Raw genomic sequence first — 13,459 nt, forward strand, 5'->3', positions numbered from 1 at the left:
GATCTCCAGCTCCTGAGGTTGGTTGACATGGGTCGGTTCACTGACCGTTCCGAGCAAGTCGGCAAGGTTTGCCTTGTATCGAGATGAAATCTGCCTCCTGGTATTCTACCCGTTGACTAGTCATCTGCCTGCCAAAGCAATGCAGAACACAACTGCTTCTTCTGCGTGCGTGTATACATACATTTTTTTAGACTAAGTTTAAATGCACACATTATAGTATACAAATGCTTAGCAGAACTAGAAGTTTTAACTTCTCAAAGAGACATCACTATTTCACTAATATGCATATATTTTATTCACAATATTTTTTAAAGTATGAACTTTGTATACTTCATTACTATCATCTTGACACTACAGAAAAACATTTCAGATTCCAGTACCTTGCTTCCAATTTCACACACATCGATTGGGTCATTGTCACCACAACAGCCAGTGTGTTTGTCATTGTGTCCTGGGTCTTCCCAAGTCTAAAAATTAAATTAATTAATTAATTAAAAATTAAGTCTGAGAGTATATCATTTCTATACAAGCTACTGACAAAGTGGATCGTGTTTGCATTAAAAGATAACAGCCCAGGGGCGCCTGGGTGGTTCAATCGGTTAAGCGTCCGACTTCAGCCCGGGTCATGATCTCGCGGTCTGTGAGTTCGAGCCCTGCGTCGGGCTCTGTGCTGACGGCTCAGAGCCTGGAGCCTGCTTCTGATTCTGTGTCTCCCTCTCTTTCTTCCCCTCCCCTACTCATGCTCTGTCTCAGAAATAAATAAACATTAAAAAAAAAATTAAAAAAAAAAAAGATAACAGCCCATGAGTTTTTCTACAAAAATATGAATCTTCAGCTATTTTTTTTCTCATTTTTAAGAAATTTTTGATTTACATCTAAGAATCTTCACTACACACAGTAATTTTAATTAAATGCTAGGACCCTATTATGCTAAATATGCTATATACACTCAACTAAATATTCTATGCTAAATACGCTAAACTGAATTTAAGATTTCTTATTTTTGTTTTTTGTTTTTTTAAGTTTAAGTGTTTTTTAAATTTATTTTGAGAGAGATATAGAGAGCAAGTGGGGGAGGGACAAAGAGAGGGGGAGAATCCCAAGTCAGCCTCTAGATTGTCAGTGCAGAGCCTGATGCAGGGCTCGAACTCACAAACCTCAAGAGTCAGACACTTAACCGACTGAGCCACCCAGGCACCCCTAAATTCAAGCTTTAAAACAGATGATACTTTTTTTAAAAGTTTATTTATTTATTTTATTTTTAGTGATCTCTACACTGAATGTGGGGCTTGAACTTACAACCCCGAGATCAACAGTCGCATGCTCTACTAACTGAGCCAGCCAGGTGCCTCAACAATAATCCTATTTAAAACAAACAAAACCCAACCACCTGATAGTTGAGACAACATGCAACACAAATAGAGACCCAAATATTTACTTAAAAAATACAATAAAGGAAAGTGCTTTGATGAACTTTTTGTGCTCACTATCTTCTATGAACTAGATTTTCTTTAAAATAAATTTCCACAACAGAGGTAGGTAGACAGTAATGCTAAAAGGGAAATGAGATGTTCTGATGGTAAGTGTCATCACCGACCAGGAGCCAAGACTGAAAAGCTTAATCAGGATCTTCTGGAGCTTTCAATTGCTAGCTTTATTTCCTGAATGTCTGCAGAGATCTTACAGATGGCTTGTGCTTGCTTGGATGTTTAAAATGTACTTATTGTTCTAGTTATTTTCTCCCTCAATCTAGAACATATTTCTTGGCTATTCAGCTGGAATAAAGGCAAAAAGATAAAAGTGAAGGGGGGTAAACAAAGACCAGATCCAACAAAGCCAAATCCAACCTCCAGAAGAATAAGTATTTCAGCAGTGTTTTCCCAGAGGGACAATATTTTGAGGCTAACTACTAAATGAACTGGAATACAAGGTGAAGTGCTATAATTAAGGCAGACAAATGACTTTGTGATTACCAGCTGAGTTTGATCTATGTTTTGGTAACTTACAGATTGTTTCACAGTAGACTCGACTTAATAGACTTAATGGTTAATAAAAACAAACCATTTATCAACAGGAAAAAGTAAATTGAGTATTTCATGTAAAAATCCTAAGTACCACAGGCATTAGCCTAGCCAAACTGGAATTAAATATCCATCATTTACTCATACTAGACATGATTCTAGTGATTCTTCCTTTAAATATTAAATAAGAGCCTACTATACACACTGGCATTGTGCTGGGATAAATTGGTATACAATACAGACATCCTCCCTCCTCAAAGGTGTTGTCTGTTTAGGAAAACAGAACCCCATTATTACTTTACCACAAAAAGACTGGCATTAAGAAGAAATCAGGACTCTCAACATGAAAGCTTACCTGTGCCAGGCTCCTCACAATAGCCATATGAGCTAAGTGCTCATAATCTCAGAGAGATTGGCCTCAGGGAGGAGGAAAGAGAGGCAAGTCAGGTGAGCCAGCAAGTGGCAGACTTGGGATGTGGTGCCAAAAATCCATGCTTTCAACCACTAGCCTACACGGTCCCTCTTTGCCACTCATTCCGTAAAGAAACAAGGCATATGGTTTACAACCAGTCCATATAGAAAGATAAATATTTCAGAAAAGAATTTTCAAATGTGAATTTAAATATCATAAAACATTTATCTTCAGTTTATTTTGAAAATAAGTTTATTCAAGGAAGTATTAAAATAATTACTCTTGGGGCGCCTGGGTGGCTCAGTCGGTTGGGCGTCCGACTTCAGCTCAGGTCATGATCTCACACTCCGTGAGTTCGAGCCCCACGTCGGGCTCTGTGCTGACAGCTCTGAGCCTGGGGCCTGCTTTGGATTCTGTGTCTCCCTTTCTCTCTGCCCCTCCCCTGCTCATGCTCTGTCTCTCTCTGTCTCAAAAATAAATAAAAACATTTAAAAAATTTTTAAAAACTAAAAATAATAATTACTCTTATGTTGGTAAAATCTACTATGGCATAAACTTTCTGCAGGTGTTTAAATCTTTTCCACTAACAGCTATAGGTTAATTTTTTGTAAGCTAAAAAGTACATTTTTAGCCACTGCACAGATACATACCTGAGGGATAGCACCGTAATTCCAGATATATCCTTTATAAGGGAACAGATTTGCAACGTAACGGAGTTTTCCTTTTTTCACATCTTGTTTAATTGGGTTTAAAGGGTCCTTTGTAGCTATCTGAAATAAAAAATTTCAAATTATTGTATATTTGGATATAAAATACTATTCAAATAACGATTTGAGGAAATGAATTATGGAATGCATATCCTGTAATTCCACTTTAATGAAGTATTTTGCCTCTAACATTTTTATGATTTGATATAAAAGTTTTTCCATAATCAGCCTTAAATTGGAAAACTTATTTGAGGTACACAGGAACTATCAAGAAGGGGAAAAAACCCTAAAAAAAAAACCCCAAAATTTACTTATTCAAGAAAGCAAAAACTAAAATTACCTGGAATAAAATCCTAACATTTGAGAAATGTTTTAAGATTTATATTAAAAGGGCAAAGTAAATATTATCCAACTTAGGCTTTCCTTAAAACATTTTAAATTATTCAAATATTTGAGTGTATATTACATGCAAAATATGGCTACTGTCAAAAAGCTTACTTAGGTGATAGAAGAAACGTAACAAATATCCACAACAAAAAGCCAAATCTATTAGGAGTCATCAGAAAGAAATTAACGCAACAGAAATTCCAATACAATCACAGGTGGCTGGGGTAACTAAAGAAAGCCCGGTGACTCCATGGAGGAGTCTGGAGGAGTCATTGATGGACTTAAAGGGGATAACACAGGAGAAACAGGTAATTCTAGGCTTTCAGAAGCCAGAAGCAAAGGTGTGGGGAGGACAGTCTGCCGCTTCAGAGCCCAGGGGGAAGACTGGCAGGCAGTGGGCGATGCAACCTAACCGGAGAAGAGATTGTGACCAGCAAGAAGAAAACCTTAGGCTTCAGCGGTTGAACACTCAAGCAAATGCAAATCAGTGTGCTTAGATCAAAATTAATATCCTAAGTCTGATCATCAGTGTAAGGAGAAACATACCTCCATTTTTGCATTCGACCAGCGCGGTACTTCAACTACCATGTGGAACACGTCCTGAAAAACACATAGAAGGTGAAATGGTCACAGGAGCTAATTTGTTCTCTCACCCCAGTGAGCGTTTCACTGGTTCGGCCAAAGTTAAACTGTTCGTTGTATTGGATCTTTGAAGTCAATAGGCTTTCAACACAAGTCAGCCAAAAAATCAGACCCGGGGCATCTCAGGGGCCTAGTCAGTTAAACATCCGACTCTTGATTTCAGACTCTTGATTTTGGATGATTTGGGCTCAGGTCATGATCTCATGGTTCGTGATATTGAAGGCGCTTTCTCTCAAAATAAATACATAAACTTAAAAAAAAAAATCAGACCAAATATGCAAAGTAACTGTAGAATTAAGGTGGTGGGTGTATTCTTGTCCAATCTGTAATTCTTTCAAATTTTTGTGTGTTTAAGTAAACATAATAAATTTTTCATAATAAAATGTCGGGGGGGGGGTGGGAAGAATGTTACTATAAAGAAAGGAAATAATTTTTAAACATAACAGAACTTCTATCTCCGAGGAAGACCATCTTCAAAGAGATCATCTCCAAAGCCCATTCGCTTCCTCCAGTGACACTGCAATTGCTCAAGATGTTTTCAGAACTCCTCTTTCAGTGGCAGTTTGGAAGACAAACCCTAAGTCAGTTTACTTACGTTGTCATACGTTAGTTTGACAGAGGAGGGGCAGATAGAGAGGAAGACACAGAATCTGAAACAGGCTCCAGGCTCTGAGCTGTCAGCACAGAACCTGATGCCGGGCTCAAACCCACAAACTGTGAGATCATGACCTGAGCCGAAGTCGGACGCTTAACCGACTGAGCCACCCAGGCGCCCCAATAAATAAAACTTTAAATGGTCAGGTTTTCAGTTTATAGCCTTGCAAAAGGTATACATGAGGCCAAATTTGCAATTATTCTTTTATAAAAGGTGTATTTTTTAAAGCGGATTTGAAATGAAAGTCACTGTATGGGGTACCTGGGTGGCTCAGTCGGTTGACCGTCCAACTCTTGATTTTGACTCAGGTCATAATCCAGGGTCATGGGTTCGAGCCCCATGTCGGGCTCTGCACTGAGTATGGAGCCTGTTTAAGATTCTCTCTCTCTCCCTCTGCCCCTCTCCCCAACCCATGCTCACTCTCTCTCAAAAAAAACCATTTTTTTTTAAATGTAAGTCACTTAGTTACACACTTTTTAGAATTATTTTTCTGCTACTTTGCACCAAAAAAAAAACAAAAACAAAAAACAAAAAACAGAGACTAATAAGCTACAAAAGGATAAGTCAAAGGTTTTGAGCCAATGATTACTGTGCTATTAGTTTTAACCAAGCAGAAAAGCTAGAGCTTACAGTCTCAAACTTCTGCCCTTTATTTAAGTTCTTGGTCAAATTGAGGGAGACAAGAAGATTTCATGAGTTTCTGCTTCAAGCCTCTGAACACCTACTTGATATAACATAAAACCCACAAAAAACAGAGATCTTAAAATCCAGGACTGAGTAAGTGCTCTATCCATGTTAAGTGATAATTGTGTGGTTTAGAAAAAGTAACACATTGTTCATGGGAAGACCCAATCTTTGATTCAATTTCAAGATTTAATCAAAGAAATGTGATTTCTTTTCAAGAACTGCATCTATCTCGTACCACACCTCAGGTATTAAAACGAAAGATCTATGGGTCTACGAGCAAGTCTGGACTCTAAGTTTTCAGCAGCAATACCCTAACTGTTCACAAGATGGAGCTGTTACCACATGAAAGAGTAACTGAGAAGTGAAAACAAAGAGATCAGTAAATTAAAAAAAAAAAAAAAAAAGCATTACCAAATGAATAAATTACCTCAAGAAAAAGGTAGCAAATAGGGCCAAAATGTACAAATTTGAAATTTGGTAACTATGTTGAACATTTTAATGGAATAAGTGATAAATGCATATAGATCCTCAAAAACCACTACCTAGTATTACAAACTACGTAACTATAATGGAAAGCAAGCAAAGAAAGAACATTAAAGGAAAGAAAACATCTTTCTGAAAATGGTTAAGACAACTCCACTGCACAGAGGAATTCCAAAAGCCTGAAGGTTTGGTGCTTTTTATTTTTTTATTCTTTAATTTTTTTTTTGTTTAATGTTTATTTTTGAGACAGAGAGAGACAGAGTATGAACAGGGAAGGGGCAGAGAGAGAGGGAGACACAGAATTTGAAGCAGGTTCCAAGCTCTGAGCTGTCAGTACAGAGCCTGACATGGGCCTCGAACCCATGAACTGTGAGATCATGACCTGAGCTGAAGTTGGAAGCTCAACTGACTGAGCCACCCAGGTGCCCCAGTTTGGTGCTTTTAAGGAATTAGCTAGGCCAAAAAACAGCAGGGAGTATCCTGCAAAAAGCCTCAGAGCCAAATCATTCATGTTCTCTCAATAATTAATTAATTAATTACTGAGTGCCACTGTTGGGTGTTACTTTCCTAGGCACTGAAGACTAGCAGTGAACAGAATAAAAGCTATTTTTTAATATTTATTTTTGAGAGAGAGACAGAAAATAAGCTGGGCAGGGGCAGAGAGAGAGGGAGACACAGAACCCGAAGGAGGCTCCAGGCTCTGAGCTGGCAGCACAGAGCCTGACGCAGGGCTCAAACTCACAGACCTCGAGATCATGACCTGAGCTGAAGTCGGACACTTAACCAACTGAGCCACTCAGGTGCCCCATAAAAGCTCTTTGAACTCCCTCAAAGTTAGATTTCCAAATCCAGGCCTCTGCATGGAGGCCTCAGGCTACAGTGGGGCTGGGGTGGGGTGTGGGGGGTGTGTGTGGGTGGGGAGGGTGGGGTTCATAAACCTGGGGGAGGGAACTTACCTGTAAAATGAATGCTTAGCATACTTTTAAGTGTATGTAGATGCCCTAGTGAGTACTGTGCCTTTTTTTAAAGCAATGAACTTATAGGAGCTTTTAGTCATTACGTACCCCATCAGTTATCACAACAGAAGGTATTAAGTATGTTGATATAAAAAGGAGGGGGTTCATTCTTTAACAGGAACTACTACTGAGGAGTAGCTCGTTTCTCCTAGAGGCTGCTACAATTCAGGGAGTTGTTCAGGTGAACAGTGATCCTTAACGTTTTCAGGGCAATATAAGAAATCCAACCAATTCCACTGCTGTTAGCACTTTTACTGTTAAATTATGCATTCTAATTGGAACTCCTGTGCACTGCTGGTAGGAACATAAAATGGTATAGCCACTGTGGAAAACCGCGGTTCCACCAAATATAGAGTTACCATATGACCCAGCAATTCCACTTCTGGATATATACCCAAAGAACTGAAAGCAAGGTCTTGAAGAGGTATTTGTATACCCATGTTCATAGCAGCATTATTCACAATATCTAAACCATAGAAGCAACCCCCCAAAAAAGGAAGGAAATTCTGACACATGCTGTAACATGTGTGGACACAACTTGAGGCCATGATAAGTGAAATAAGCCAGTCACAAAAGGACAAATACCGTGTGATTCCACTTACATGAGGTTATCTAAAGAAGTCAAATTCATACAGAAACAGAAAGTAGAAGGGTAGCCGCAAGGGGGTTGGGAGGGGGGAACGGGGAGTTCACGTTTAATGGACATGAAGTTTCAGTTTTGAAAGATGAAGCGAGTTCTGGGGCGCCTGGGTGGCTCAGTCGGTTAAGCGTCCGACTTCGGCTCAGGTCATGATCTCACGGTTCGTGAGTTCGAGCGCCGCGTCGGGCTCTGTGCTGACAGCTCAGAGCCTGGAGCCTGTTTCAGATTCTGTGTCTCCCTCTCTCTCTCTGACCCTCCCCCATTCATGCTCTGTCTCTCTCTGTCTCAAAAGTAAATAAACGTTAAAAAAAAAAAAATTAAAAAAAAAAAAGATGAAGCGAGTTCTGGAGATGAAGCGTGGCAAGGGTTGCACAACAATGTGAATGTATCAATACCCCTGAAGTGTACACTTAACGATGGTTAGAACAGTCAGTCTTACGTTATGTGGATTTTACAATTAACAATTGGAAAAAATCATGCATTCTCGTATTTCCAACATTTATGCACTTAAAATACTGAGACAAGACTTTAGGGTATTTAGTACTACCCAGTTACAAATTCATGCCTTCTTTCTCTAATCCTAACTGGTTTCAACTATTACTTAGCTCAATCCTGGATTGAGAGGAGAATCTGTTCTCCACTTCTAGTCTGCTTTGATTCTCAATCCCCGCTCTGGCATCAAGCTCTCAGCTCCCTATTTATAGTTTCAGAGGAAGGAAGGGGTTAGTATCCCTAGTGGGATGATTTGGATAAGCCTGTAGGAGGCAGAAGAAAGGCAAACTATAGCTTTAGCTCTGACTTCCGGAAGGCAGAGACCTAACACTCTTCCCTTTATAATCATTTCATAAGAATGTCAATGTTAAAGGTATTCAAATTCTAAGGAGATTGGAAACTTAAGCCTAAACTAATGATATCATTCCATTAAATCAAAAAGAGTGTAAGTAAAAATATTTTAGGGGTAGGAGACATGTAACCTATATCTTGATTAGTCTTTTACTTTCACTGATTAAACAGGAATATTTCAATAGTATGGTGATCAGGGGTTTCATTTCCAAACCGGTTAGTTTTCTTATGGATCAAATTAGTAGTCTAAAAGTTGCTAACTAATGAACAGGCCATGGCTATTTGGTAGGCTATTATAACTAGTGTAGTTAAGTATGTGTACATAGGGAGCATTTAATTATATCCCATCACTGAATCTTAGTAGTAAAGTTAAATGCGTCTTTATTGGGAGACCTATGAACACCTTAAGACTTATGATCAGTTTCCAACACTGGACCCAAAGCCTAGTGAACATGACATGCTATATTGCAAACTTACATAAGTGGCTTTTAAATCAACATTTTCAAGTTGAGCCACCATGTATCTCTCCAGATAACTTCAGGAACCAAGTAAATGCCAGACTTGGGAAGAAATACAAAATCACTCTCTGATTCCATCGTCCTTAATTTTCTGTTTTGCAATAAAATTTGCAGAAAAACGGTGGTGGTAGAGAGGACTTTCTTCTAAATTCATCTCGAGATTACTCAACAAGCAAGAAGCTAATAAAAAACAAGGGCAGCTTTTTTTTTTTTAACTTCTAGAACAGTTTTGTAGTATAAAATCCCTATCAGAAAAACTCACATAATTAATAAGGAAATGTTCCACCTGCAAACAGGTACTTTTGAAAAGGTGTACTAGATTTAATCCTGTCTGAGGTTATTATACCTTATTAAGTGCTCACCAAGTGACAATGGCTCTTAATCCTTAGTTTTAGGTTTGGGCTTCAGTGTCAGTTTTTTTATTACAGGATATACTCTAAACTATTAAATGCAAATGGATTCCTCCTTGTGCACTGTTGGTGGGAACGTAAATTAGTGCAGCCATTATGGAAAACAGCATGGCGGTTCCTCAAAAACACTAAAAATGATTCAATGAAATTTGCTTAAAGAGTAGATCTTAGGGGGGCCTGGGTGGCTCAGTCAGTTAAGTGTCCGACTGTGGCTCAGGTCATGATCTCACTTTTATCACTTGTCAATGAAATAATTCAGGAACCCATTTACTTTTTCTTTTTAAAAAACTTAATTTCTTCAGCTTAATTGAGGTATGATTGACAAATAATCATGTATTCAGGATGTACAATGTGAGGTTTTGGTATATGTGTACATTGTGAAATGATCCCCCTCATCAAGGAAATTAACCTCTTCATCACCTCACATATTTACTTTGTGTGTGTGGCAATATTTAAGTTCTACTCTTTTTTTTAAAAAAAATTGTTAATGTTTATTTTTGAAAGAACGAGAGAGAGAGAGAGAGAGAGAGAGAGAGAGAGAGAAGGAGAATGAGCAGGGGAGGGGTAGAGAGAGAGGGAGACACAGAATCCCAAGCAGGCTGTAGGCTCTGAGCTGTCAGGACAGAGCCTGATGTGGAGCTTAGACTCACAAGCTGTGAGATCATGACCTGAGTTGAAGTCAGATGCTTAACCGACTGAGCCACCCAGGCACCCCCGTGATGACGAAGAATTTTGAACATAGAACCTTTCCCAGGAAAAATGCACATTTACACCAAATCGCAGTATCACAGAGTTCACAGAACCTCAGAAACCCGTCCGTGGACATTTGAGGGCCTCGGGGCCACCAAGAATGCCTGGACTAGAAGACTTCTGAGCCTTTCCAAAGAAAAAAAAGCTCTTACTCATTTCCTTTGAACGCTAAGCAAAAAAAAAAAAAAAATTAAGCAAGCCTTTTTGTCTGCATTATTAAAGAGATATCTACTGTAGAAAATTTGGAACATATAAGAAGTACAAAGTAAAATCCACCTCTCCTACATATCCATAATCACTCAAGGAAGTGGAACACAGTGGTTAAAACCACAAGTTCTGAGCCAAAATGCCGGGTTTCAAGCATGACACTACTGCTTATAAGCTCTAGTGGCTGATCCTGGACAATGGGGCTAATGAAAGAACCTAGCTTAGAGAATGACATGATGGCCAAATGATATAATCCACAGAAGGGCTTTAGCATAGTGCCTAAGGTTACAGGAATCATTCAATAAATATCAACAATAATTTTGGGCCTTTTTAAAATAATGATCTGTAATGAGCGTTCATCAATAAGCTCTATACACAGAATCATGGGACGTCAACATAGAATGTAATCTAAAACACCCACCAAGATGAACATGGCTCAGAGATGAAGGAATTTGCTCAATATCATTAGGCCAGTTAGTGGTAAAACCAAGACTAAAGTAAAGATTCCTTACTCTTAATTCAGTGATTTTTTTTTTTACCCTATAAAATAGAGCTCTGAAGGGCTAAAGAAACAATCAGTCATTGTGCTCAACATCATCATCCTATTTGGTTGGTTACTGTTTACTGAGACTTTCCTATAAAGCCAGGCATTGTCATATGTTATATGCATATTTAATCATCCCAACTTTACCTTTTCAACGAAGTTGACAGACCACAGAGATTATGGTTAGAATATCTGTTATCAAAATTTAGTCACCTGAATGCTCACTGGAGAGGGAAAAAGTAGGAGTTTATTTTTAGTTATGACATGCTGATTAAGCTTAACGGCCATCAGTTCCCATCTGTTCCCGGTTCTAACTTTGGTTTAGAAAACATGAAACCAAAGATAAACAAAACAAAAATCCAGAAAACCCATTCTATATACGTACAAAGCTAGGGAAGAAAACAGTGTTTAATTAATTCAGTGACATTTTAAAAACTTCCATTTAAGGAACTGTTTATGAAAAGAAATCGAAAATTTGAAACAAAGCAAACCCCGGAAGGAAGGAAGTAATCAAACAGGCATCTGCTTGAGTAGATCTCTTCTAAAGGGCTCAGGTACAGCGAAATAGTATCTTCAAAAAGAATGATAACATGAGTGCAGGGGGCGCTTGGCTGGCTCAGTTGGTGGAGCATGTGACCCTTGATCTTGGGGTTCTGAGTTTGAGTCTCACGTTGGGTGTAGGAATTGCTTAAAAATAAAATCTTGGAGGGGCGCCTGGGTGCTTCAGTCGGTTGAGCGGCCGACTTCGGCTCAGGTCACGATCTCACGGTCCATGAGTTCGAGCCCCGCGTCAGGCTCTGTGCTGACAGCTCGGCGCCTGGAGCCTGTTTCGGATTCTGTGTCTCCCTCTCTCTGACCCTCCCCCATTCCTGCTCTGTCTCTCTCTGTCTCAAAAATAAATAAACGTTAAAAAAAAAATTTTTTTTTAATAAATAAATAAATAAATCTTGGAAAAAAATGATACACGACTGCAGAAAATATTGTTAAATTTCTGAGGCATCAACCTATTTGATTATAAGCTGAACTTTTAGAAGAGGAGAAAAAAAAAAAATAGTTCCATATTTACATATTCTCCCAACAGTCACCTGGAAAACAAACAGAAGCCTATATTGTTAGAACAAATATTTAACATCAACGTTTAAGATACAGAACAAAAACAATACCAAACTTCTAAATCTAAATATCAAGTCATGATATTTGAGCACTTGAAGATTTAGATAAAAGTTAATCCACCCACTATTTCACACCGTTTATGCTATGTTCTGGATTTTAAAAATTTCTCTTATCTAAAAAGTTTTATGTCAGAAGACACCCTGAGCCACAGGTATTTTTATATTTGACCCCAAAATAGACCCAGAGCAAAGGACAAAATCCAGTGAGTCCTTGCCTTTGCCTTCTTCCACCGAATGGATTTGGAAATAATCCAGGCAGGGTGTTTGAGTCACATGGATTCCCAGAACTGGCTGGCTTGATTACCTAGTGGCTGTCCACATTGAGAGGTCCTGACATAGAGCTGAATATAAGCCTTTGGGCATTCTTCCTCAGTAGAGTGGTAAGAGTTGTGTGAAAGATACATTCCCTCATTATCTCCCTTTGAATGACTGACCATATTAGAGATAAAGTCCACAACCACACACTAAAAATGTATTTACATAAACTTAATACCATTGGAACTAAAAAAAAAAAAAAAAAAAAAAAGCACACTCTTCTGTAACCAATGGAGTTAATCAGATCTTTTATTTAGGCTATAATCCAAAATAATTTCTGTGTACCACACCCTTTTGGTATTTTGTATATACTAAACTTCCTTAAAAACAGAACAAAACAAAAGAACTCTTTCCTGCTTCTCAGACAGGAATCTGAAATGCTGAAGTTCACTGACGTCTGGACCACTAGTGAAATCCAGAGTTGTTGTAAGAGATTGTGTTTCTGAGCCAGCTCAGGGCGGTGCAAAGGCAGAGTTTTCATTTGAGTAATCCCAGATTATAGCCCAAATCAGTCCCATACAAGACTCCAAGGAGTTGCAGAATAAACTGAGTGAAGATGTTTTACATAGCACCAAAATGTAGTCTCAGTTTCCTATTTTGGGGTAACTTGAAGCAGTAATAAAACTGGGCACCACAACTATTATGAACATTCTGATCCTTGGCTAGAATATTATAGTTTATATAATATAGAATATTGTGTCAGTTACTTATAGCTATGGTCTGCATGTTTGTGTCCCCCCAAAATTCATTTGTTGAAATCCTAACCCTCAATAGTGATTGTACACTGGGTGGGACCTTTGGCAAGTGTTTAAGACACGGGGGTGGAACCCTCATGAGTGGGATTAGTGCCTTATAAAAGAGGCTCCAGAGAGATCCTTAGCCCTTTCTGCCACAAAAGTACATTGCTAGAAGTCCATGACCAAAAGAGGGCCCTCACCCAACCATGCTGGCACCCTGATCTCAGACCTCCAGGCTCCCTGAACTGTGAGTAAAAAATGCATGCTGTTGATAAGCTACCAGTCTATGGTATTTTGTTACAGCAGCCCAAAT

The 13,459-nt window shown here is 38.7% G+C and overlaps 1 protein-coding gene across 1 annotated transcript in view; it reads right to left on the minus strand.

Annotated features, from left to right (window-relative positions):
* Positions 1-13,459, minus strand: part of PPA1 (inorganic pyrophosphatase 1) — a 29,721-nt gene that overhangs the window by 10,881 nt on the left and 5,381 nt on the right. Inside the window, exons 3-5 of the mRNA XM_027062177.2 lie at positions 4,074-4,127; positions 3,084-3,203; positions 381-467 (exon numbers count right to left, since the gene is read on the minus strand). Coding sequence (XP_026917978.1) covers positions 381-467; positions 3,084-3,203; positions 4,074-4,127 — 261 coding nt within the window. The remainder of the gene's footprint in view (positions 1-380; positions 468-3,083; positions 3,204-4,073; positions 4,128-13,459) is intronic.

This window comes from Acinonyx jubatus, chromosome D2, assembly GCF_027475565.1.
Source record: "Acinonyx jubatus isolate Ajub_Pintada_27869175 chromosome D2, VMU_Ajub_asm_v1.0, whole genome shotgun sequence".
Lineage (NCBI taxonomy): Eukaryota > Metazoa > Chordata > Mammalia > Carnivora > Felidae > Acinonyx > Acinonyx jubatus.